The 25,880-nt window shown below is 43.7% G+C and overlaps 1 protein-coding gene across 1 annotated transcript in view; it reads left to right on the forward strand.

Moving 5' to 3' along the window:
• The window catches only part of LOC139268279 (calcium-binding protein 7), a 60,447-nt gene that overhangs the window by 13,079 nt on the left and 21,488 nt on the right, over window positions 1-25,880 (forward strand). Inside the window, exon 3 of the mRNA XM_070886331.1 lies at window positions 22,209-22,321. Within this exon, the coding sequence (XP_070742432.1) occupies window positions 22,209-22,321 (113 nt within the window). The remainder of the gene's footprint in view (window positions 1-22,208; window positions 22,322-25,880) is intronic.

The raw sequence follows: 25,880 nt of genomic DNA on the forward strand, positions 1-25,880 counted from the left end.
GAAAGCAGCTAATGTAACGCCTCTGTTTAAAAAAGGGGGCAGACAAAAGGCAGGTAACTATAGGCCGGTTAGTTTAACATCTGTAGTGGGGAAAATGCTTGAAACTATCATTAAGGAAGAAATAGCAGGACATCTAGATAGGAATAGTGCAATCAAGCAGACGCAGCATGGATTCATGAAGGGGAAATCATGTTTAACTAATTTACTGGAATTCTTTGAGGATATAACGAGCATGGTGGATAGAGGTGTACTGATGGATGTGGTGTATTTAGATTTCCAAAAGGCATTCGATAAGGTGCCACACAAAAGATTACTGCAGAAGATAGAGGTACGCGGAGTCAGAGGAAATGTATTAGCATGGATAGAGAATTGGCTGGCTAACAGAAAGCAGAGAGTCGGGATAAATGGGTGCTTTTCGGGGTGGAAATCGGTGGTTAGTGGTGTGCCACAGGGATCGGTGCTGGGACCACAACTGTTTACAATATACATCGATGACCTGGAAGAGGGGACAGAGTGTAGTGTAACAAAATTTGCAGATGACACAAAGATTAGTGGGAAAGCGGGTTGTGTAGAGGACACAGAGAGGCTGCAAAGAAATTTGGATAGGTTAAGTGAATGGGCTAAGGTTTGGCAGATGGAATACAATGTCGGAAAGTGTGAGGTCATCCACCTTGGGAAAAAAAACAGTAAAAGGGAATATTATTTGAATGGGGAGAAATTACAACATGCTGAGGTGCAGAGGGACCTGGGGGTCCTTGTGCATGAAACTCTTTTAGAGTCTACCTGCGAAAACATAAACATTAAACTGTGCCACCCGACCTGGGTGACACTCCAGACATTTACAAGGCCCATTTTTTTTTTCCCCCCTTTTTTGTGTTTTTTTTGTTTTTTCTTTTTTTTTGTTTTTTTTTTTTGGGCACTAAAATCACAATTTTTCCCCAGTGCCCCCTATAAAAGGGAAGGGGACACTAAAAGCACCGGCAATTAAAACAAATTAACTTTAAAACGTAAAATCAAATTAAAATTTGGTTTCCTTGTGCATGAATCCCAAAAAGTTAGTTTGCAGGTGCAGCAGGTAATCAGGAAGGCGAATGGAATGTTGGCCTTCATTGCGAGAGGGATGAAGTATAAAAGCAGGGAGGTCCTGCTGCAACTGTATAGGGTATTGGTGAGGCCGCACCTGGAGTACTGCGTGCAGTTTTGGTCACCTTACTTAAGGAAGGATATACTGGCTTTGGAGGGGGTACAGAGACGATTCACTAGACTGATTCCGGAGATGAGGGGGTTACCTTATGATGATAGATTGAGTAGACTGGGTCTTGACTCATTGGAGTTCAGAAGGATGAGGGGTGATCTTATAGAAACATTTAAAATAATGAAAGGGATAGACAAGATAGAGGCGGAGAGGTTGTTTCCACTGGTCGGGGAGACTAGAACTAGGGGGCACAGCCTCAAAATACGGGGGAGCCAATTTAAAACCGAGTTGAGAAGGAATTTCTTCTCCCAGAGGGTTGTGAATCTGTGGAATTCTCTGCCCAAGGAAGCAGTTGAGGCGAGCTCATTGAATGTATTCAAGTCACAGATAGATAGATTTTTAATCAATAAGTGAATTAAGGGTTACGGGGAGCGGGCGGGTAAGTGGAGCTGAGTCCACGGCCAGATCAGCCATGATCTTATTGAATGGCGGAGCAGGCTCGAGGGGCTAGATGGTCTACTCCTGTTCCTAATTCTTATGTTCTTATGTTCTTATAACACTAGAGCCCCACCCATAGCCATTTTCAAGTGGGCCTCAATATTGGCAGCAGCACTGCTGCTGCAAACCAGCAAGAACCTAATAAATATATTTAAATGAGGGTCTTATGTCGCAATTAGGACCTGGATGCCATTTTCTTCAATTTCAGCACCGTTCCTGACACTTCTTAAACCCACCCACAAATTATGGGCAGGAACTAGGCGATTTCAGCTGTATTTAAAGGGGCACACAGCTGCTCTATTTAAGTCTCTGTAAATGTTTGACAGACATCTTGAGTGTAGTTCGGAGATCTCTGTGGGTGCAGAATTGCTGGGTTTTTTTGTTTGCGGTGGCTGGATAACCTTCAGGGAGCTTTAGAAGGTATTTGCAATGCTCACTCCACCGAGGAGGAGGAGAGCTTACAGAAATGCTTACCCACGCAACAACGTATACAGGCCCAGATTTACATACCTGCACTTCTAAGAGGAGCAGTGCATAAGGATGTTTCCAGAGGAGCTGTGTTGCAACCAGACCTTCATCCCACTGATACAGATAATATCACATTGCCTGTTGCAGTCAAGGTTACTACAGTCTCCAATCTCTTTGCCTTCAGCTTCTTCCAAGCTGCAGCAGGGCATATCATCTACATCAGTCAGTTTGCAGTTCACGGTTGCATTAACTGATGCTATGTTCGCTAAATCAAATAATGTTATCACGTTCCCCATGGACAACCGGAAACAACGGATTAGGGCCCTGGGATTCATGCAGATTGCAGGCTTCTCCCAAGTTCAGGGAGTCACTGACTGCGCACGCATGGTTCTATGGGCAAGCCTGCTGGCTTCACGAATCGCAAGGGCTTCCATTCCATTAATGTAAAACTAGTGCGTGATCAACAGCCCATTTTCTTGGCCATGGCCACGACTTTTTTATCTTGTGCCCATTCTCCATCCCACCACTACTTTATAGAATCATAGAAATTTACAACATGGAAAGAGGCCATTTCGGCCCATCATGTCCGCGCAAGCCGGCCAAGAGCCATCCAGCCGAATCCCACTTTCCAGCTCTTGGGCCATAGCCCTGTAGGTTACGGCACTTTAAGTGCACATCCACTTGACCTTACACAACAAGTCTTGGGGTCAACAGCTAACCCCTGCACGCTTGACTCACAAGTTGCCGGCCGAACTGCGTCACTACCAGATCCACTGGCGGCTAGAGCCAGTGGTTCATTGAGCAGAACATTGCCGAGTTCAAGCAACAATTCTGCGGCCTGGGAAGGTCTGGTAGCTTCTTCCAGTATAGCTCATAGAGAGTGCCCTGTGTCATAATGATTTACTGTTTGCAACAATCTGGTGGCTTTCATAGATATTTTTCTGGTGCCGATCCATTTGCCAGATTTATGGAATACCGTTTCATAACTTGTCATGGTAGAATCTGAACTCCGTTTGTCTCACTCTTTTTAAATCAAAACTTCTGCATTGAAACTCTTTTAGGAGTAAACAAAAAACTTCTGCATTGAAACTCTTTTAGGGTTGAAACTCTTTGAGTCTACCTGCAAAAACATAAAACATTAAACCGTGCCACCCGACCTGGTTGACACACCAGACATTTACAAGGCCCTTTTTTCCTTTTTTTGTTTTTTTTTTTGTGTTTTTCATTTTTTTTTTTGGGCACTAAAATCACAATTTTCCCAGTGCCCCCTATAAAAGGGAAGGGGACACTAAAAGCACCAGCAATTAAAACAAATTAAACTTTAAAACGTAAAATCAAATTAAAACTTGGTTGCCGGGCGTGATGATGCACTCCAGTCCCTCCGGTGCCCACCTCTCGCGGAAGGCCGCGAGCGTACCGGTGGACACCGCGTGCTCCATCTTTAGGGTTGAATAGCTGACTAGCAATCCTAGGTGTTTTTATAATTGGATGCTTATTAATCTTAAGTGTAGGGTTATAGCAGGATTGTTAATAAGATGTCATTCCCACCTGCCTATTAAAATAATGCTCCCGCCTCCATCTAGTGGGAGCACCTGCACCATTCAAGTGCTCTTCAGAATGCATGTGATGTGCAATCTGGCATAGGTGATCTCTCCATACTTGTGCTACATTGCAATTCAAGTACACTTTTTATGGGGCATAATGCAGCCAAAAATCCCAGAAAACGTTTATTAAGATTGGGATACAGAGGTCCCTAGCATGGAAACTTAAATATTAGCTGGCTTGATACCAATATCTTCTTAGTAGTGTTCAGATATAGAGATAGATTTTTATATAGTGATGAACTTCAGTCAATGTAATAATCTATTTTTGGAAAACCAAGATCTTAAGCCAAGATACTCAAATTCCTTATCCAAAATGTACTGCTATGGCAAATGAAATACAGTAGATTGAAAATGTTGTTTGTAGTTTTAAAGATGAAACAAAATGTGCTCCTGTTCACAAGATAGATTTGGATGAAAAAGACCATTCAACCCATTGATCTCATTCTTCCAGAATACCAAATCTACCAATAATCACATTGACAGATCATAAGTACAGACAAAGTAAGTCTCGATGCTGGAGCAGTTCTGCAATCTGACTGATTTCTAAACTCCTTCCCCAGTCCCTGTTTAAGTGGTTAAAACAGTTTGAGGTTTACTTTGAGATATAAGGGCCCAAGTTTGCCCCCTCTGCTAGAACGGCGCACCTCCATGATGTGCGCGGCCTTTGTAGTACAGCGCCAATTTCCTACCTCCATATTCTCCCCGTTGGTTCGTGGCCTGTGGTGCAGCACATCGGAACGCATGGTGGGCGGAGGTACAACCCTGCATCGAAAAGAGTGCCAGCAGCTGCACACGTGCGCAGTAGCTCCTGGCCCTCCCAGCGCGTCCTGGCTCCGGGCGACCCTATCCCTGGCCGAAGGGACGAAGCGATGTCCGCTGCCCCTATCCTGGGCTGAGTGGCCTGCCACACAGGCCGGCCACTGCCTTCCCGCACTGAAGGCTACAAGAGACAGATTGGTGGGGGTGGGGGTGGGGGGGGGGAAGAGTTTTGATTGAGGGAGGAGGGGAAGAGTTTTGATGGGGTAGGTGGGGGTGGAGGGGAAGAGTTTTGATCCGGCGGGGGAGAAAAGAATCTTTAAAGATTTTCCAGTACTTTAATATCTAGCTATCTTTTGTAAAAATATACTCAGTTTAATCAGGCTGATAGTATCAACACCCTGTCCAGTCTCGCTGCTTGGGATTTAAAGAACACTCTCATTTGGAGGCTACCTGCACCAATCTCGTAACTCACCGCAGGGTTTTTCAGAACGTACAAAAGTGACCACTTACTCTGGCCTAACTTAGTTTGGAATAAGTTTTAGCTGGCTAAGCTTGCTTAAATGGCCAAAACAGGCATAAGTGGCTGGTAACACCCGCTTTTGGGAAAAAAAAACTGAACTTAAAAAAAAAACCTACCTAACTCACTTACATTGGAGCAACTTAAATGGGGAGAATTGCGATTTTTAAGTTACTCCAAAAAAATCTAATTGCTCCAAAAAAAACGGAGCAACTCCTGGGGAAATTTGGGCCCCAAGTCCCTACTACTAATTCTAACACTTCATTATATATGTTTTACAATTTGTCTGGTGCTCCGGTGTTTTCGATGTATACTTTGTTAGGAATTGCCAGCCATATCACTTTATTATAGGAAGCCAAATCCTTTACATTTTCATAATTTAATATTGAACAAAAATTACAAAATGATAAAAATAAGATTCTATTGGTCCCTCTGTTCATTTTACTGTAAAAATATTTGTTCAGATGTTAACATGGTTTAATGCTATGGTTGCAGGCACTTAATGCAATCTGTCAATCAAAAAGTGCATGACAAAATATTTGACATTTATAGCATTATGAAAAAAAATTGCTTCAAGGAATAATGATGAATTGTCCATGGTTTGGCAAGATTGTACTGTTTTATCCCAATTTAACTAAGCTCATTATTAATTCAATTCATTTAGATCGAATGGCCATATTTTCATCTGGTATGTTAGTTTTTTTAATAAAAGAAGTAAATTGAATAAACAATCGATGGAAAGCAATAATAAACCTATCTTTTGTTTTACCAGTACTCTGAACCTTGCTGCTATGCAAATATGTGTTCAGGAAATTATTGGGAGAAATATTTACTTCTTGAGGACTGTTAAAGCTTTACACCTGATTTTTATGAATTGAGAAATGTTTGCCTGAGAATTGAGAATCTTTAGCCATACCTGAAATATTTTATAAACATAATTAGCATTTAAATGGATTGAAATATTTCCAATGATTCTGTAGCTTGCACTCTATTGCCTATTCATGGTAAATTTGTTTGCAATGATCTTCTATGTAAATCTGTTAGGCTTAGCCTATTGAAATGATCAGAGACCCAGACCTTTGTTTAAAAAGAATGGGTTCAATCTGGAATATTAATGGAACAACTATTGGGTTTCTTTCTGTTGCAATTGATCTTTTTGTAACTCCATTCCTGGTTGTGTGAAACAATCAATGTTTTACATTATTTTCTCCAATTTTGAACTAATGAGCCATAACCCTTCCGCCTCGGTTATTGAATGCTGAAGCCTCATCTCTCAGCATTGTATTTCTGTTGATGCTATTTCTTTAAAAATATATTATGTATCTGGCATATCCTCAAATAGTTTTTATTCAGAAAATGATTTTATACTCACACTGACATTGTCAGTAAAATTATTACCCATCAGTTTTATATTCAAATAGTGTATCACAAAAAAAGCAGCTGAAAATAAAATCCAAAGAGTGTTATTTGGCTTTAGGAATCAAACGTTGCTATCAGGTAGTAGAAAGTTTAATCCATTCACACGTTAGAACAACTGTTTACTACATCTCCTTGTCCCTGACATGTGACCAAACAGTTCTCCTTCATGGCGCAGAACTCCTCGGCATTAAACTAAAAGCCTTCCTCCATCTCATGTGCCACATCCAGGATCAAGTTGCGGGGTGGATTTGTGGGAAAAAAGGGGGAAGTGGCTGCTGGGAGGGAGAGCCCCAGCCACCACTGAAAGGGGAGTTAGTCTCAAGGCAGGCATACTACTTTACTGAAGCCCGTCAACAAGGATCTGGAATAAGTTGTTGATGATGAGTAAACCTGGTACTCCATTGGACTGTGCCATCTCGAACACCAAGGTTTTTGGCCTTTTGTACGGCCTACCGCCATGTTGAAATAAGATATCCAGTGAGGAAACTGAGGCTTGGGATGACAGCTGCTGAAAGCTGTTACCTGGAGACAGGGTATGAGAACATGCTAATATATCCAAGGCTCAGTACCTACCATGATTTGGTTGTAGAGAGACAGGCAGCTGCTCCTGAAGCCCTGAAGCCCTCCAACGGATAGAAGCATTGTTCAATATGATGTGGTATGTACCCAAGCTGTTTTCAGAAGGAGGGTTATGCACTTATGATAAAGTGCAACATCCCCACCGGCACCTGGGAATCCCTGGCCCAAGACCGCCCTAAGTGGTGGAAAAGCATCCGGGAGGACACTGAGCACCTCGAGTCTCGTCGCCAAGCGCATGCAGAAACCAAACGTAGACAGCAGAAGGAGCGTGCGGCAAACCAGACTCCCCACCCATCCTTGCCTTTAACCACTGTCTACCCCACCTGTGACAGAGACTGTAATTCCCTTATTGGACTGAACAGTCACCTGAGAACTCCCTTTTAGAGTGGAAGCAAGTCTTCCTCAGTTTCGAGGGACTGCCTATGATGATGATGATGATGGTTATGCATTCACAGATGTTATGCTGAACTGCGTTGCTCCCATGTTGTCTGTGAGAAGCTCCTGGTACCTGCTGTCCACCTAGCAAGGGCTAAAATCTGTACTTGTCAGTTGTCTGAAGGGAGATAAACACAGTTTCTTTGGGGTCAAGGTGGCTCCAAGATTACATGCCTGGCAGTGGAAGCTTGGTACCCATTCCACCATCTGGGGTAGATGGAGTAATCCGATACTTGTACTGCACTGCACTGCTAGTGATTAACCAGCATGGCTCGCTAATGGGACCTGGAGAGAGAGGTCTTACTGTTGGGGAAAGGATTAGGCTCCAGAAATCCCTGCAAAAGAGTAGGGCGGACAAGCAGCAGGAAACGTACCATTGCAGCTGTACAGTTTTAGTAGGCTAAACTCGAGCTGTTCCGATGCTCACAATTGGGTTTCTTAAGCTTTGGCTCTGCCAAATTATACCTAAATTCTATGGATTTGGGTAAGTAAGATGCAGCTTAGGATGTTTTTGCTATGTTGAAGTCCGCTATATAATTAAAAGTTGTTGTTGGAGGTATCCCCAAGGGGAGAGAGGTTCAAACCGAATACATCTAATGAAGTGGCTGGTGGTTCAGAGGCAGCGAATACATGTGGTTGATACATTCATTATCCCCAGCTCTCCGAGCGCTGGTTATAGTCTGACAGGCACAATCATTACTTCAGATCGATGAAATGATCCACAGATTGGTGCAAACAGACATTCTACAAGTTGGTGTAGCATTCTCAGTAGCTTGAATTGGAAAGTCTTCAACGTGATGCATGTCAGAAACCTGGCTGATCACATTTTTACTAATTATTGTCCTTTTCGTGACTTTTATCTGGGCTCATTTTTCTGTCAAGTTCATTCTTTTAAAAATAAATCTACTCAATGGATATTTAATTATGTTTCTACAAATATAGTACTCCAAATAAAATACTTCCATACCATGTAGATGTAATCTAATTATCTGTTCAATTGCAAATATACTTTAATTGCTTCTATAGTATATTTGCTAAAGTCTTCAGCCAAAAAATTTTATGACGCTGCGCTCGTTTTTCGGGAAACTAAAAGGGCACCTAAGCTTCCAAAATGATGAGCAGGAAACACATGCTCTTTACGAGCTGGAAGGATGCAGCCCGCCACATTGGTATAGTTAAAAATACATAGGCATCCAGGGCCAGTGTCTGAAACAAGCGTTAGGATCTTTGAGAAAAATTGGGTTGCCCTGATAACAGCCAGCGCTTTCAAAAGAGTAAGTTTGTAAAAAGCGCATACATGACTGTGGAGCCAGGAGGAATCGGATTAGGAATGCTCCTCCCAACCGTACATTGAAGCAGTGGACCACTTCCAGCTACCACTCGCATTCCCCTCCCAATCACTGTTTTGATCCCATCCCCCCCCGATTTCCCAATGATTAATTTCTAGGCCTTTATCTTACAGTTTTGAACTATCATAGCTAGTTCCCAGTAAGCAAGGATGCTTACAAATGCTAATGTTGCAATCATTAGAGAAATACCATTAGGATGTAGAATTAAAAAATGATTTCACAGTCTATAACCTTGCCCAGTAGTGTATGAAAGATTAGCAAATAATTCAGCTACATGTTACTGGCGTTAAAGAGTGGTAGCAAATCTGCTGTCTTAAGTGGGATTTCCATTTCCCTCAGTATCTAAGCGATTGTGTTTAACTTTTAACAGATTTCATTTTATTTCCGTGCATGGTGATTTTAAACTTCCATCTATTTCAGCTAATAGGTGGTTTAGGCCAGTTACTACAATATATCTACATTAAGTTGCAAGGAATGGCTTCTGCTGTGGAATTCTCCAATTCTCCACAAATCAATGTTCCTTCACGATTAGCTGTCAGGAGGCATAGTTTAAGTAGGACAGCTGATTAATGCCCATTTTTCCTCATTTCCCCTCAAGGTGGCAAATCTCATTATCACACGAAGTTCTATCTTGTAACCCAGCTGAGTGCAGACAAAGCTTGCCTGGCTGATGCACCTTATGTGCTACAGTCAAGCAAATAGATTTTTATCTTACAATGTGGCAATATTTTACTTTAATGTATGGAGGAGTTAAGTAATGGATTAGATTTAAATAGAAAAAGAAAATCTGAGATTAAATCGAGAATGAAAGAAAGGGGGACAGGAGAATTAAATCCTGCAAACAAATTCCTGAAAGACTTTATGAAGAAATCCTCATATATTGGTCAGAATTTACGGGAAAAATAATAGCGAGTTTAATGTGCACGCCATTATTAGTGCGTAAATTGTCCAGCAATTAGTGGTGAGATAGGTATAGCCTGTGAGTTGCAAATCACCACAAATTGCTAGACGATTTGCACCTCTCCACCTTTAGCCTCACAAAAATGGCAACTTGTGTATTTGCACATTAATTGCCAATTAAACTCACTGCAGAAAGTTCGGGCTGGTTCTTAACAGTTTAAAGACACTTTGAGTTATGAGATTTTTGTTCCTGCAATGCTACTCTACCTCTCAGGTCCAGAAAGTCTTTCTTTCCCTCTCTTTGGGCCCAAGTTTCCACATGATTTGCACCTGATTTTTAGGAGCAACTGGTGGAGAACGGACTATTTTAGAAATCGCAATTCTCCACATTTTTTTTTCTGCAGTTCTAGTCAGTTAGAACAGTTCTACTTTGAAACAGAATTTTTTCTTCAAAAGGGGGTGTGTCCGGCCACTGACGCCTGATTTCAAAGTTTCCACAGTGAAAACGTACTCCAAACTAACTTAGAATGGAGCAAGTGAAGATTTTTGTAGAACTGAAAAAACCTGTTCTACACATTAAAAAATCAGGCGCAGGTTACAAATTAGGCGTCCAGAACGAGGTGCGGGTGGAGGGGGGGGTGAAGGGAAATCATTAAATTCTACAATAAATTCTTATTTATACTTCTGCAAATATTATACAAATAAATCTAACCTGAATAAACATTTATAAGCAAAGAAAAGATTAAATAAACCATCTTCCTACCTGTGTGAAAGTACTTCAGGCACGGAGAATTCTGCAGTCAGCCTGAGGCGCCCGTTCTTCCCGCGGGGGGGGGGGCGCCCGTTCTGCCCACGGGGGGGGGAGAGGAGAGGAGACGCCCGTTCTTTCCCGCGGGGAGGGAAGGGGAGAGGAGGCGCCCATTCTTTACCGCGGGGGGGGAGGCGCCCGTTCTGCCCGCGGGGGGGGGAGGGGAGAGGAGACGCCCGTTCTTTCCCGCGGGGGGGGGGTAGGAGGCGGCCGTTCTTCCCGCGGGGGGGGGGGGTAGGAGGCGCCCGTTCTTTCCGCGGGGGGGGGGGGGGAGGAGACAGTGAGAAGGCTGCATGTGCTGATGGCAATGTGCTTTTATTAAAAAAATGTTCAAAAATTAAACAGCTACAAAGAACTACAAAAATGGCCGAGTGCCAATGTTTTTTTCACACTGAGCATGCGCGAACGCTCCAACGCGGACGCGCAGCGTTGCCGGCAGGAAAAAAACTAATTTAAATAGTACCCGCCCCCTCCCACTTACAAAATCGGCGTGCGTGTAGGCTCTGCCCCCCTGGGCGCAGTGCCAGGCAGACAAGGAGCTGCAGAATGCTCCAGAATCGCAATCTTTTTTTTAGGCGCCGTTTTAGGCACGAAAAACGGGCGCCCAGCTTGGAGGGGCGCCTGTTTTTTATCATGTGGAAACTTGGACCCATAATTTCTCTCTTCATACCTGATTTGACCCTAATACAATCTTCTTCTCCATCATTCCTCTCTTTCTTTCTAAATCCTTATTAATTTTCAAGCTGCAGGGTGAGGGAAGAAGCAAGCAGTCCCACTCCAGCAAATTCTGGGCCAGTTTCTGTAAATATTCATTCATTCTTTTCCATTAACTTTTCTACTCGCTAATCATTCCTATTTCTTACATTACAACGGTGACTACACTCCAAAAAGTACTTAATTGGCTGTAAAGCGCTTTGAGACGTCCAGTGGTCATGAAAGGCTCTATATAAATGCAAGTCTTTCTTTTTTTTTCTTAAATCTCATTGGTTAAGGAATAGATTGTTGGTCGGTCACCAATCTAGGTCCCAGGTGCCCTGTTGCCCTCGCATTATCAGCTTACACTTCCAGCAATTTGTGCGAAAAGAATTTTCAAGCTGGAGGGTGAGGAAGAAGTCTAATTAACGGAGGACGCAGTCCCACTCCAGCTAATTCTGGGCCATTTTCTGTACATATTAATTCTTTCTTTTCCACTAACTTTTCTACTCACTCATATACTACTGGGTAAGGCTGTCGACACTGAAATCATTCTTTTTTCATTCTACACGCTAATGGTATTACTCTAATGATTTCAACATCAGAATTTGTAAGAAACCCTGGTTACTAGATATGAACTAAGATGGTTCAATACAGTAAGATCAAAAGTTTATCAAATGTACTGTAGAAGCAATTTAAATTATATTTGCAATTGAACAGATAATCAGATTATATCTACATGGCATAGAATCCTTTAAAGTATTTGATTGGTTGTAATATAATTAAACATGCATTGAATGAATTTATTTTGAACAGAGAGAATTCAGCAGAAAAATGAGCCCTGGAAAAAGTCACGAAAGAGGCAATAGTTGTTTAACTAACGTAATTGGCAACTGCTGTCATTGGCTTTGGAAGGCTTAACAAAGTCCAATTAGAGCTAATTTACATTTCATGTTTGTTTAATGAGAAAAGAGACTTCCTTTTAAAACTCAAAACCTGTATTACTATCATTGGGAAACGTGGGTGATATCAATAAGGCATCATTGATTTAACTTTAGAAAATAACCCCGCAGCAATATAATATGCAGTATGATATTGTAATACAATCCTAAGTTTACTATCACTTATTTCTAGCTTATTAAACAGAATCAAAGTAGTTTACTGTACAAGAGGCCATTCAGCCCATCACGCTAGTGCCAGCTCTCTGAAAGATTTATCTACTTCCTTAATTAAAAATATTATGGATTATTGGATTAACATTTTTTAGATATCATTCGATAAAGTAAGAAAGAGATGATATTGTTAATTAAGTAGGAAGATATGGGGACTGCAAATCAATATCTTTTATACTTAGTTCCAGAGTTTCTTTCTCTTTTTAAACTGTTGTAATCATAGAGCAGATTAAATGCTTTATTTTGCTCCTATTTTATAGAAAGCAATAAACTTCGACACATAGAGTTTCTGCTTTGGGCGTAATCGGTGATCCTGCTGCAAATTGTGCCAAAAATTGCATTAGTTTTGTGAAGAGTTTCTTTTCTCAAGGGCTAGACTTTCCCTAAAGCCCCTCACCGCCCGATTGCCACCCAGAAACACTGCTAACGTTCTGCAACTAACGCTGGTGAAAATTTCCATAATAAAGGTAAAAAATATCGCCCAGCGAGAAAGTGGATCTTGCACCAAGATTCTCGGCGGTTAAAGGCGAAACTAGGTGAAACGGGCAGTTCTCACTGGAATGGACGGTAAGTACTTAAAATTTAGTCCGAGGCTGCAGTTGGGCCAAGGGAGAAACAAAGAAAAATAGAAAATAGTAGGCCATTCGGCCCTTCGAGTCTGCACTGCCATTCAATATGATTATGGCTGATCCTCGATCTCAACACCATATTCTCGCCTTTTCCCCATACCCCTTGATGTTTTTTGTTTCTAGACATCTATCTATCTCCCTCTTAAATATATTCAGTGATTTGGCCTCTACAACTTTCTGTAGTAGACAATGCCACAGGTTCACCACCCTCTGAGTGAAAATATTTCTCCTCATCTCGGTTCTAAATTTCCTACCCTGTATCCTGAGACTGTGACCCCTTGTTCTAGACTTCCCAGTCAGGGAAAACATCCTCCCTACATCCAGTCTATCCAACCCAGTCAGAATTTTATACGTTTCAATGAGATCCCCTCTCATTCTTCTAAACTACTATTCCTTGTTTGCCAGTCAGCTAATAATCATATATTACTGTGGGCGGGGTGCTTTGAGACCAAGGGAAAGCCCCAGGTTTGCTTGTAGTCCAATAATATTTGTGGAACACAATCTGTTTCTTTTTCAAGTAATATTTATGTTCAGGCCACTGAACTGGAATGCTACCTTTTACGTACAGAACTCGGTTAAAATCCAGCCCACATTTAAGGCATGAAAATCCCCATGTTTGCCACCTGTAAGGATCCCACATGAAGTGAGTTCAGCCATTTGAACCCAGCTCCTAGTGCGTGTGGACCAATTGTCTATAGTTTGGTAAAAAAAAATCAACACTGAATTGATATCTCACTGGGATGAACTAGAAGAATAGCTGATGCTGAAAATGGAAAATTTCACAGCAGTACAGTTGGATATAACTTCTCGGGCAGATAAGGCACATTTGAGGGGGAACAGTATTTCTAGCAAAATCATATACCTATTCTTTAAGAATGCGGTAACAATTTTACTAGAAGTCGAGACCAGAGGAAATCTCCAGAAGTACATTTACAATATCACTAAACATAGTAACCAGAGCAATTCTTCCTTGGCTGTTAACAAAGATTAGAAGATCTTTACTCTGTTTCTGGCTTTGCTATCCCTGAACTGGGACTATATGATTTCAAGGGCTAAAAATTCCATTATTACCGCCACCGCCCATATCTCAGCGGTATACACTGATCAAGTTTTTTGTACTGCCAGAATACCGCGCTAAGAACCAAAGCTGTTCGTTTTGGCTTTTTTGCAGTGGCGGTAGCGGTAGAGCCGGGCAGTAGCACTGTTCTTGGTCATGTTAGGCTGGCGTCCTTGACAACGGCCCTTCTGCGCATGCGCAATTTTTTTTCTCATACTTAACTTCTTCCCGTGATTCAGGGGTCGCCCACACAGAAGAGGAAGGGAGGGCAGGGGTGGGGGCAGAGAGAGCGAACGAACGAGAGAACGAACAAGAACGCCTGTGGTTTATTTTCGAAGCTATAATATATAAATCACTGCAATTGATTCTTTTTTTGACTTTCCAGACTGGAATTTCAGCATTTATTTGCATTTAGTTATAATCGATACTGATTGTATTGAATATATTTAAAATATATAGATCTCCATCAGAAAGTAATGGAGAGGAATGGTGGAACGTGAGGTAAGAGGGAGGAAGAGGGCCAAGTGTTTCTCCCTGGAAGCTCAAGCGGCCTTGGTCCATGAGGCAGAGGCGAGATGGACTCCGTTGACCCGGGGTGGGCGTGGGAAACCCGCCCCGGTGGTCTACCAGCGGATATGGGCTGAGATTTCAGTGGCAGTGTCCTCGGTCGCGCAGGACTATTGGGAGGCAAGCCAGTGCCGCAAGCACTGGAATGACATAGTTCCGTCCGCGAGAGTAAGTAATAACTTTAATCATGAACTGACTCATTACTCAAAATGTAAATGTGTCACATTGTAATGTTGTTAAGATTGGTAAGCTTAGTGTCACGCATTATTTCCTATCAACGATCTTCTTACATTGTTTTTCTGTACTTAGATGTGTTCATCATGCATCACTTGCATCCTAATGGTACATTAATGGAACACTGAGAAAAAGGATTGAGAATTGCTAATTGTGGATGTCTATCTGCGTGTTCCATACCAGTACCTGGGCAATTAGCTTATACCATGCTTTTGTCATCTTTGTGGAAAAAAAAAACTTCCAATCGCGCTAAGCGTCGGCACAAGGGAGGAGGGCCACCAAATCCGGCTGAACTCTCAGACCTGGAGGAGCGGACGCATAATTGCTCGACCACCCGTGGTGGTGCTGATTCTGTGGTAGTAGCAGGTAAGTCATGCATAATCCCCAGGCTGTGCAGCGTTCATGTAATTTAATGCTATGTGAATGTAATGTAATGTCTTCATCATAGGTGGTCCCTCGAACGAGGATGACTTGCTACCACATGAGTTCACAAATGTTTCAATGAAGGACCCGATGTTCCAGTTCTGAACTCCAATTGAGGGGGTGGAAGATGCCCGTGCGTGGATTTTTTTTACGTGTGGTGACCGTTGCACATCAGCCACCACGCAGGCTTGACAGAGCTGGGCCTTTATCCAGTGGCAAGGGTTAACCAGGACGACTGGAGACCTGCTCTGCTGCACGGACCTAGTGCGCGCGTACATCGCAGTGTGGGCTGGCCCGTGCTGCCCCTTGGGCCCTCGGCTCTTCTGGGCCCAGTACCCTCATTTGCCGCACCTCCGCCACGATCTCTCACCACTCCTCCGCCACAAAACACTCGCCACAGTTCTGCAATGTAATGTACTGTAATGCTGGGACCACGAAATCTAAATCTAATGCCATGCAGTTTCTGTCCATTCTGTTCATGTTAATTTCATGTAGTGTCTCTCGGTGATATATAATGCAGCAGTGTTGCTCCTCTACATATGCCTGCGCAACGTAAGCATTCTCATGTTACCCTGACCCTCCCCTCCCCTGCTGCTAATCTCTCATATTATATTTTCTATTTGCCCAGGACCTTCAGTGACCTTCTGAGCCCCCTGAAGCTTCACCATTACTGGTGCAGGTGGTGCTTACCGGAGGGAAGACCACCGAGGAGGAGGATGACACCATATGCATTGACGATCCTCCTCAAGCTGTGTCATGTGCACAACATGTGCAGGGGGATGTAGAGGAGGGGAAGGCGGGGACTCACTGGTCCATTCCACCTGCGGCCACTTCTTCCTCCGGCGAATCCAACTTTCATGGATTTGGCTCGGAGGAAGTTGCGGGACCAAGCAGTGTGCAGAGGCGCACACCGAGTGTTCCAGCCCCTGTGCCGAATCCGTGGAGGCTGATTCAGCGGGGCAGGCATGCTCGACAACAGGCAGACTTCAACGTGGAAATGGTGGGACTGTCTCGAGCTCCTCCAGGCCATTGGTGGCTTAGCCAGGAACATCACCACACAATCGGCATGTCAATCAGAGGATATGGCGGAGCTGATTGCGGTGATACAGCAAACCACCGATTCCGTTGATGCCGTGCGGCAAACGATGGAATCGGTATATGGCACTGCACCCCAAGGTGTCATACCACCATTGCCGGTAGCACCTGGGAGTTGGGAGCAATCCATTGCTTCCGACTCTGAAGATGGGTCTTCAGAACCCTCAACTTCTCCAGAATCACCCCCCCCCCCCTCGAGGCGCCCTGCTGCACCATGCCGTGGTCCCAACTCGAGCAGAGGCAGGGGTAGGGATAATGGCAAAAAACAATTGGGTGTAAGGTGGAGGGCGGGGGGGAAAGGCGATGGGAATGGTGGCCACAGGTAGAATTTCTGCCGGGTGGGGGGATGTTGTGGGTGTTTGTCGTTTTTAATGTTTTCACTGCTTGTTCTTGTTAATGGTTGTTTTGGTTAAATTATGTATCACATTTCATTTAAAAATAATTATTTATTAATTTATTTTATTTCAAAAGATTATAAAGTTTTTCACTTTTCAAAATTTATTAAAATGTATTCAACGTAACAATTCTTGTGCAGTGTCTCACTCACTTTTACACAATATGGGGTAATAATCAATAAAAGGGTTGCAAACAATGGCCAGGCAAGGATGAAACGTAACTCTCACCGTTCAAGTAACGCGCTCATTTATGAGCTGCTGACGTAACAGTTTTGCTGCTGCGTAACTACCACAGGCTTACCTTGTGATGTCGGGGGGTTTGGTGGCATGGATTCATCACTAGGCTTCTCGTCCTCCTCGACCTCCTCTTCCTCCACCTCCTCCCCGCTTCTTCCTCTGCCTCCTCCCCTCTATCCTAAGGTGGTCCTGCAGTCCCCTGTGGCAATTCCTGTCCCCTTCTGATTGCTAACTTGTGCAACATGCAACATACCACAATGAACTCAGCAACCTGCTCAGGGTGGTATTGTAGGCTGCCTCCAGAGTGGTCAAGGTATCAGAAGCGCTGCTTCAGCACTCCAATTGTCTTTTCGATTATATTGCGTGTGGCTATGTGCCTGTCATTGTATCGATGCTCGGCATCTGGGGCTTACAAAGGGGAATCAAGAGCCAGATGGCGAGGACATATCTTTTGTCCCCCAGCATCCAGCAGTGACCTTATGGCTGACTCTTAAAGAGGTCAGAGACAGTGCTGTCACGCAAGATGTACGCATCACGAATGCTCCCTGGAAAATTGGCATTTACTGCCATGATTATTTGCTTGTGGTCAACAACGAGCTACATGTTCAGGGAGTGGAATCCCTTTCGGTCCCGGTACATCTCTGGCTCCTCTAAATGTGCTCGCAGGGCGATGTGCATATAATCTATTGTGCCCTGGACCTTGAGGAAGTTTGCTATTCTCAAAAAACCCAAAGCCCTCTCGCTCTGTGCCTCCCTGGTCATTGAGAAGTTTATAAGGTCCATCCTGTGTGCCTAAAGCATTGCTGCATTCGACAGGTGACTGAAATGTGTGGCGTGCTGAGAGATGCAGCAACTGTCGCCAGCTGATGCCTGAAAGGAGCCCGATGCATAGAAGGAAAGTGCCGCAGTCACCTTAACCTCGATGGGCAGTGCGGTCCTGATGGTGCTGGTAGGCTGCAGGTCTCCATTAATGAGCTGGCATATCCCACTGATGACCTCTTTTTGAAAGCGCAGCCTTCTAATGCATGTTGTATTGGACAGGTGCAGATATGAGCGCTGCTCTCTGTAAATGCGTTGGGTGTAAGGCCTCCTCCTCCTCAGCAATCCGCCACCTCTTTGGGCACATAATGCTCTTCAATGAACCTTCTTCCAGCTCTATTCCACAGCATGTAAGTAGTCAGCAATATTGGCAGAGGAATTACAGGCCCCATTCCTTTGAATGTCCTAAACTGTCATCAAAATTCTTCAATTGTCCTTAAATAGCCAGAAATGTACTCTAAATCATGTACTTAGATAATCTGCAATATTTTCAAACATCTTTAAAATCTACGCACCAATGACTTTAATGCTTCCATCAACTTAAAGTAGCCTTTTCTGCAAGTTCATCCGATTTAAAACATGACGTCCATACCACTGGGTTAAGTTCAGGTGAGTGCAGCTTTTTCTGGGTTGTATTTTAGTCCAGCGGTAAAAATGGGCGATTTGCTGAATTTACCGCCGGCGGTATTTGGGCAGTGCTCGAGAAATTATGTCAATCCATGAAAAAAAATGGGCGGGCGGTATCGTTTGCCGCTGGCAGTAATTGACTGCCAAATTTACTACCGGCGATATATGGGCAGTAATTTCCACTTTGACCGTCATTTGGGCAGTAATCTCTTCCTCAGCGGTAAAATGGATGGTAAATGGGCGGAATGTTGGCGAAATTCTAACCCCTTCAAGTGATTAAAGTATAATAAATGTTCCATTTCCCAGCACAGATAACCCTTGCCTTGCTGAGCACAAAAATTCACCAAAAGGGAATGCAAAAATAAACATAGAGCATGTACTAAATAGAATAATCTACTGTGTGCAAGATAAAGTAGAGTTTTCATTGGTATTTTCATCTCCCAGTAAAATAATGACCGTAGTGTTAGTGTGAGTTAGAAAGCCAAATGGTAAGGCAAAGAGCCTTTGTGCTGTTCACATCTGTTCCTGCTTCACATTAATTGCATTTTGCACTCGGGATCCAGGTTCAGTCAGAATCCTTCCCGATGGTGATCTGAAGTTTTAATATTACATTCCAGCTGACAACAGAGAAAAGAATCCATTAGACCACCAGAGACTCTGACACATACCCGTCACTAGACTGCCAAGGACTCAGACATATAACCACACCATGTCCCTCATGCACAAAGTCAAGTACCTGCCATTTTGAAGTTGGAACATGCATAAAGGGTAATTTTGTCCTCAATGTATTGATTTACCATTGTTACAAAGGAGAAATAAGCCAGTGTACCTAAAGCAAATTATCCAAAGAGGACAGACAATTTAGACTATTTTTGGATTATCACTTTTGATTTAATGTTCATTCTTAATACATGCAGGGATGTTAACGTCACTCCCTCCTAAAGTGATGCAATTTAAAACTACAGGTATTGCCAGATGGATTTACTAAGAATTCATTAAAACAATCATAATTGAGCCAAGTAGATTTGATTACCTGAAGGATAAACCGTTAGATTGAACCTGTACCTTCTGCATAGTAAAGGCATGTGCTCTCTTGCTTTTACTTTAATGGGTCACTAATGATTACATCCAGTAATTGCTGGTGTTGTCACTCACTTCTGTAAATGACTCATTAGTCAGTCACTGTGGCTCAATATTGATATTCACGGGCTATATGATTACTGTCTACAATTTAAATCTATAATAAAATGGATAACAATCTTATATAATGGTCAATCTGTGGTAAAGACTATCTGTACAGAAAGTTGATCTCTGTAATGAACATTTAATAAAAGGCTCAATGGTACATTAGCAATTCAGATTTGGATCCCTGTCCACAGTTAGTCATTATATGCAAGCTTCACTATAGTGTCAGACTTCTCAAATGCAGATGATTCAGTAATTCTAAGACACTATTGCATAGTTTTTATAATGGTTTAAAACTGTGCAGTAAATGTTAAGGTGAAGGGGATATTAACATTTGTAACACATTCTGCTATAAATTTGACGTGGTGATAAATGTAATTGCTGGTGAACTAAACATATCAATTTACTTTTAGTAGCACTGCAAATTCCAAATATGTACACTACCAGAATTACATCTGGGCCTATTCAGGAGTAATTCCTGGAATAGCTTGTGACATTGCCCCTTTAATGTGGTGGTGAGGAAAGGGGAGGGGGAAACCAGCCAAAAACTGCCCCCCCCCCCCCACCCCATTTAAAGTGTGTAAACTGTATTGACTGAGGAAAGATTGTTGGCCAGGACAACAGTTGACTATTTTACATCTATCCTAACTACCAGGAGGGACCTCAATTTAGCATGTCATCCATCAGAAAGCACTTCTAACAATGCAACACCCCTTCAGTATTGCACTGGAATGTAAGCCTAGATTGTGTGCTTAAACTATGTAGTTGGAATTCAACCAACAACCTTCTGACTCTGAGGCAAGAGTGCTCCCCAACTGAGCCAAGCTGACACTATTGGGATTGATAAAGATTTCACAGGATCAAATTCACAGGAACATAATCTGCACATAATATATTATTTACTACATGCAATTAGCAGGAATGTATTTTTCAGAAGTTGCAGGGGAAGTAAAGTCCTTTGCTAAGCTATACAAGAGTGAAGGTTCAGTGTGTTATTAACATTGTAGCAATAATAATGCAACAATTACTAGTAAAATCTCTGACAGTAAATACCATTTATTTATATCATTACTACATATTCAGAGTCAAAATGAAAACACTTTTAATGAATATTGCATTCAGGAATTAGAAAGTTGGTAGGAATTGAAAGTTTGGCCCATTTTACTAAATTTATTTTTTGCTTTATCCTATTTCAATGGTCTTTCTAACCAGGAGGGTACACTAGGCAGAACCATAGGCATTGGCATGACGATTTACCCGCTGCTTTATAACTGATGGCTATGAAGCAGTATTTGAACAATGCTATTTTATTTATCTGCAATCCAGTGCCTGGCCTTGAATTCTTAACAGCCTAGAATTTGATCGCACTGCGCTCATTTTACAGGCAAAAATAGACGCCCAAGAGACCGATAATGAGGATGGCACACAACTGCCTGTCCCGCAGCAGAAGTGCAGCACCCACCATAATGGATCGGGCTGCTCCGTAGCTGTCCAGGCTGCGCGCAATAAGTATTAAAAAGCTTCATTGTAATATTACGATAAGGGTCCTAACGCTTGTTTTAGGACCCTTTCGGGAAAATTGTCTGCCCTAGTGGTACTAACAGTTACCAACAGCTTCACAGGAGCACTATTTAAAGGGCTTATCCTCTCCATAGTTAGTTGCAGGTTTGTCCTCTTAAGGCCGCATGTTAACATCTGCACCGTTATTTTTTGCTGTTCAGGAGGCTATATCTATTATGGGTCTCAAGGGAGTACTTCCCATAAGTGAACTTCATCGACGAACAATGTGAGACGCCTGTGCTTCACCAAGGAGGATGTCACTGAGCTATGTCACCTGTTGCAGGCACAACTGGAGCCTCAAACCAGGACATGGCCTGTGGCTCTCAAAGTCACTGAGGCTTTTAACTTTTACACCACAGGGTCATTGCAGGCTGCAGCAGGTGACATCAGCAACATCTCCCAGTTTGCTGTGCTCCACTATATCAGGGAGGGGACAAACACACTTTATATTTGAGTTAATCTGAGTGCATCACCCCTTTAAAAGGTGCAGGCCACCTTTAAGTGACATCAGAGATTCCCAATTTCCAGCACCCCACCCACCCCTATCCCAACAGGCACACAGCCAATAACCAGCACAGGTAACGCTGGCTGCACATTGGACACGATTGCATGTGATCCCAGTGCCCACGTAAACAGACACATGCAAAACGTCCTCCCCTCCCCCCCCCCCCCCCCCCCCCCCCCGCCTCCCCACCCACACGCACACACTCAGCGCATCCCTTTCCGGGCATGAACGAATCTCTAGACCAACATATCACTTGGTGATCCTGTTAAACAGAGGCAGGTGGATACAAGTGACAGACTTCCCTGGGACTCAAACCCATGTTGTTGGTAATGGGAGACGAGCACTGTTCTCATTGCTGTCCCAGGCCACTACCTGATGCTGGCATTAATATTGCAACATGATTCAAGTTATGTTACTGTTAGCTGCTGTTATGACCATCTTAGAACATTCAAAACTAACTGGATGTGTTATGTTTTCAGGTGATGGACAGGTGGACTTTGAAGAGTTTGTGACGTTGCTAGGACCCAAATTGTCGTCAGCTGCACTTCCAGAAAAATTCCATGGGACTGAGTTTGATAATGTTTTTTGGAAGGTAAGGCATTAAGGGAAAAATATCAACATAAACCCAAGCAACATTCTGCAACTGAGAAAATGTCCCAGGGTTTAATTTGCTCTTATAGCTACGATTATGCATTGAATTGGAGTATTTTTTCCACATTGGCCCTGAAATTACTCTGTGGGATACTAGTACGAACAGTAATGCATTTGTCCGAAATTCATTTCTCTGCTATTTTAACACAGGCACTTGTGCCAATAAAACAACTTTAAGTTAAAAATATTTACAAATTTCTCAAACAAAAAAATTGTTAATGAGTGGCTATCGCATCCATGTCACTTCGGACACTAGCTAATGAGCTGCAGAGGATTCATGTTTCCCTCAACCTCTTTGAAAACTGCCTCATGGCAACTTCTATTTCCCGGGCTCTTTCAATGGCAATCTCATGCACCATGCAAGATTCTGCTGTTATTCTGCCAACTTGCTCTGGATCATACTGCAAGGCCCCTCCAGAGTGGTCTAGACATTGCAAACATTGTTTAAGGAAGCTAAAGGTTTGCTCTATTATATTTATGCCTCATAAATGTGCATCATTACAGGACTTTTCTTGGGGTATTTGGGCATTTCCACAGCGGTCAGCACTATGTTTGGACCAGGTAACCCATGTCTACCAGGGACCAACCTTGCATTCTGCCTTTGCCCACCCTGCCCAAAACCCGTGATTCCTTCAAGATGTGTCGGTCATGAGGATGCCTCAGAAAATTAGCTTACCATCTGAACATTCAGAGAGCAATAACTCTTTCTGTTGATAGATGAACAGCGACATTAGTGCAATCATTGCCGCCTTGTACCGAGGGAATCTCCCGTGTCTAGTAAAATTGGACTGCATGTCACTGTTGAACTCGATGAATGACAATGCACAGTGAAGAGGATATCTGTTACCTCAGTAAAACAGCTGTGAATTATATACTGGCTTCTCCGAGTGATGTCTCCTGTTGGTGCTCCGAACATGCAGTAGTTCCTTGCTGAGACTGGTCTGAGATCACATACCTGTCGAGGTGCAGCCACCTTACATGCTGTTCCTCACTGGGTGTTGCTGTGCAATGGGTGGTAACAGATCCTGCAAAATCTCCTATCGTCTCTAAGGCCCTTGTGATCTCACAATCCCTTGGGAGCAACTGTACATAAGGAGGCCTCACAGGCTGGAGAGGCACTCTGGAGACCTGTAATAAAAGACGATGGTCACACATTACTTTGAGCTTACAGTATCTGGTCAGATTCTTTATTCAAGACATAACAACTGGCGACAAGATGCAGATGACGCACCCCATTGCAACAATGCAGAGAACCATGGGCATCCTGGAGAAATTTTCGGAGGGAGATGATTGGGAAACCTTCGTGGAGCGACTCTACCAATACTTCGTGGCCAACGAGCTGGAAGGAGAAGCGAACGCTGCCAAACGAAGGGCGATCCTCCTCACCATTTGCGGAGCACCAACGTATGGCCTCATGAAAAATCTGCTCGCTCCAGCAAAACCCACAGAGAAGTCGTATGATGATTTGTGCACACTGGTCCGGGAGCATCTAAACCCGAAGGAAAATGTTCTGATGGCGAGGTACCGGTTCTACACGTACAAGAGTTCTGAAGGCTAGGAAGTGGCAAGCTACATCGCCGAGCTAAGGCGCCTGGCAGGACATTGCAAATTTGAAGGACACTTGGAGCACATGCTCAGGGACTTCTTTGTACTTGGCATTGGCCATGAAGTAATACTTCGCAAACTTTTAACTGTAGAGACCCCAACCTTGAGTAAAGCCATAGCGATAGCCCAGGTGTTCATTGCCACCAGTGACAATACCAAACAAATCTTTCAGCACACGAGTGCTGCTACAAGTACTGTGAACAAAGTGATGTTGTTTTCGAATCGTAACGTACAGGGCAGGACTCACATGCCTGCAGCTGCACGTTCGCAGATGTCTCAGAGTCCACCATCAAGGGTGGTGAATGCAAGGCCATTAACACCTTGTTGGCGCTGCGGGGGTGATCATCGTTTCCATTCATGCCGCTTCAAAGGTTACGTTTGCAAGGGCTGTGGAAAAATGGGACATGTCCAACGTATGTGCAGGCGAGCTGAAAACCCTGCTAATCTTGCAAACCACCATGTTGCAGAAGAGGACAGATCCACAGTGGATCACGACAAACCAGAGCCTCAGACTGAGGAGGCGGAGATATATGATGTGCACACATTTACCACAAAGTGTCCCCCGATAATGCTGAAGGTTGAATTAAATGGACTCCTGGTATCAATGAAGCTGGACACGGGCACGAGCCAGTCCATAATGAGCATAAAGACTTTCGATAAATTGTGGTGCAGCAAGGCCTCAAGGCCAGTCCTGACTCCCATTCGTACTAAGCTGAGAATGTACACAAAGGAACTGATTCCCGTAATCGGCAGTGCTACCGTAAAGGTCTCCTACGATGGAGCGGTGCACAATTTACCACTCTGGATGGTACCGGGCGATGGCCCCACGCTGTTTGGCAGGAGTTGGCTGGGAAAGATACGCTGGAACTGGGATGACGTCCGAGCGCTCTCATCCATCGATGACACTTCATGTGCCCAGGTCCTAAACAAGTTCCCCTCGCTGTTCGAACCGGGAAGTTCCAAAGAGCAAAAGTGCAGATCCACTTGATTCCGGGGGCGCGACCCATCCATCACAAGGCGAGAGCGGTACCGTACACGATGAGAGAGAGGGTGGAGATCGAGCTGGACCGGCTGCAACGAGAAGGCATCATTTCGCCAATCGAATTCAATGAGTGGCCCAGTCCGATTGTTTCAGTCCTCAAGGAAGACGGCATCGTCAGAATCTGTGGCGATTACAAAGTAACTATCAATCGTTTCTCCCTGCTGGATCAATACCCACGACCAAAAGCAGACGACCTATTTGCGATGCTGGCGGGAGGAAAAAAGTTCATGAAGCTGGACTTGACCTCAGCCTAAATGATGCAGAAGCTGGAGGAATCATCGAAGGGCCTCACCTGCATCAACACGCACAAAGGTCTCTCATTTACAACAGATACCCATTTGGGATTCGATCAGCCGCGGCGATATTCCAAAGGAACATGGAAAGCTTGCTGAAGTCGGTCCCACGCACCGTGGTCTTCCAGGACGACATCTTGGTTACAGATCAGGACACCGTCGAGGACCTGCAGAATCTGGAGGAGGTTCTTAGTCGGCTTAATCGTGTGGGCTCAGGTTAAAACGCTCGAAGTGTGTTTTCCTGGCACCTGAAGTGGAGTTCCTGGGGAGAAGAATCACGGCGGATGGCATCAGGCCCACCGATTCGAAGACAGAGGCAATCAAGAATGCACCGAGACCACAGAACGTGACGGAGCTGTGGTCGTTTCTAGGACTCCTGAATACTTTGGTAACTTCTTACTCGGTCTTAGCACACTGTTAGAACCACTGCACTCTTTACTGCGTAAAGGAGATGAATGGGTATGGGGTAAAAGCCAACAAAATGCCTTTGAGAAAGCTAGGAAACTGTTATGCTCAAACATATTGCTTGTGTTGTATGATCCATGTAAGCGTTTGGTACT

The sequence above is a fragment of the Pristiophorus japonicus genome, chromosome 8 (genome assembly GCF_044704955.1).
Source record: "Pristiophorus japonicus isolate sPriJap1 chromosome 8, sPriJap1.hap1, whole genome shotgun sequence".
Classification (NCBI taxonomy): Eukaryota; Metazoa; Chordata; class Chondrichthyes; family Pristiophoridae; genus Pristiophorus; species Pristiophorus japonicus.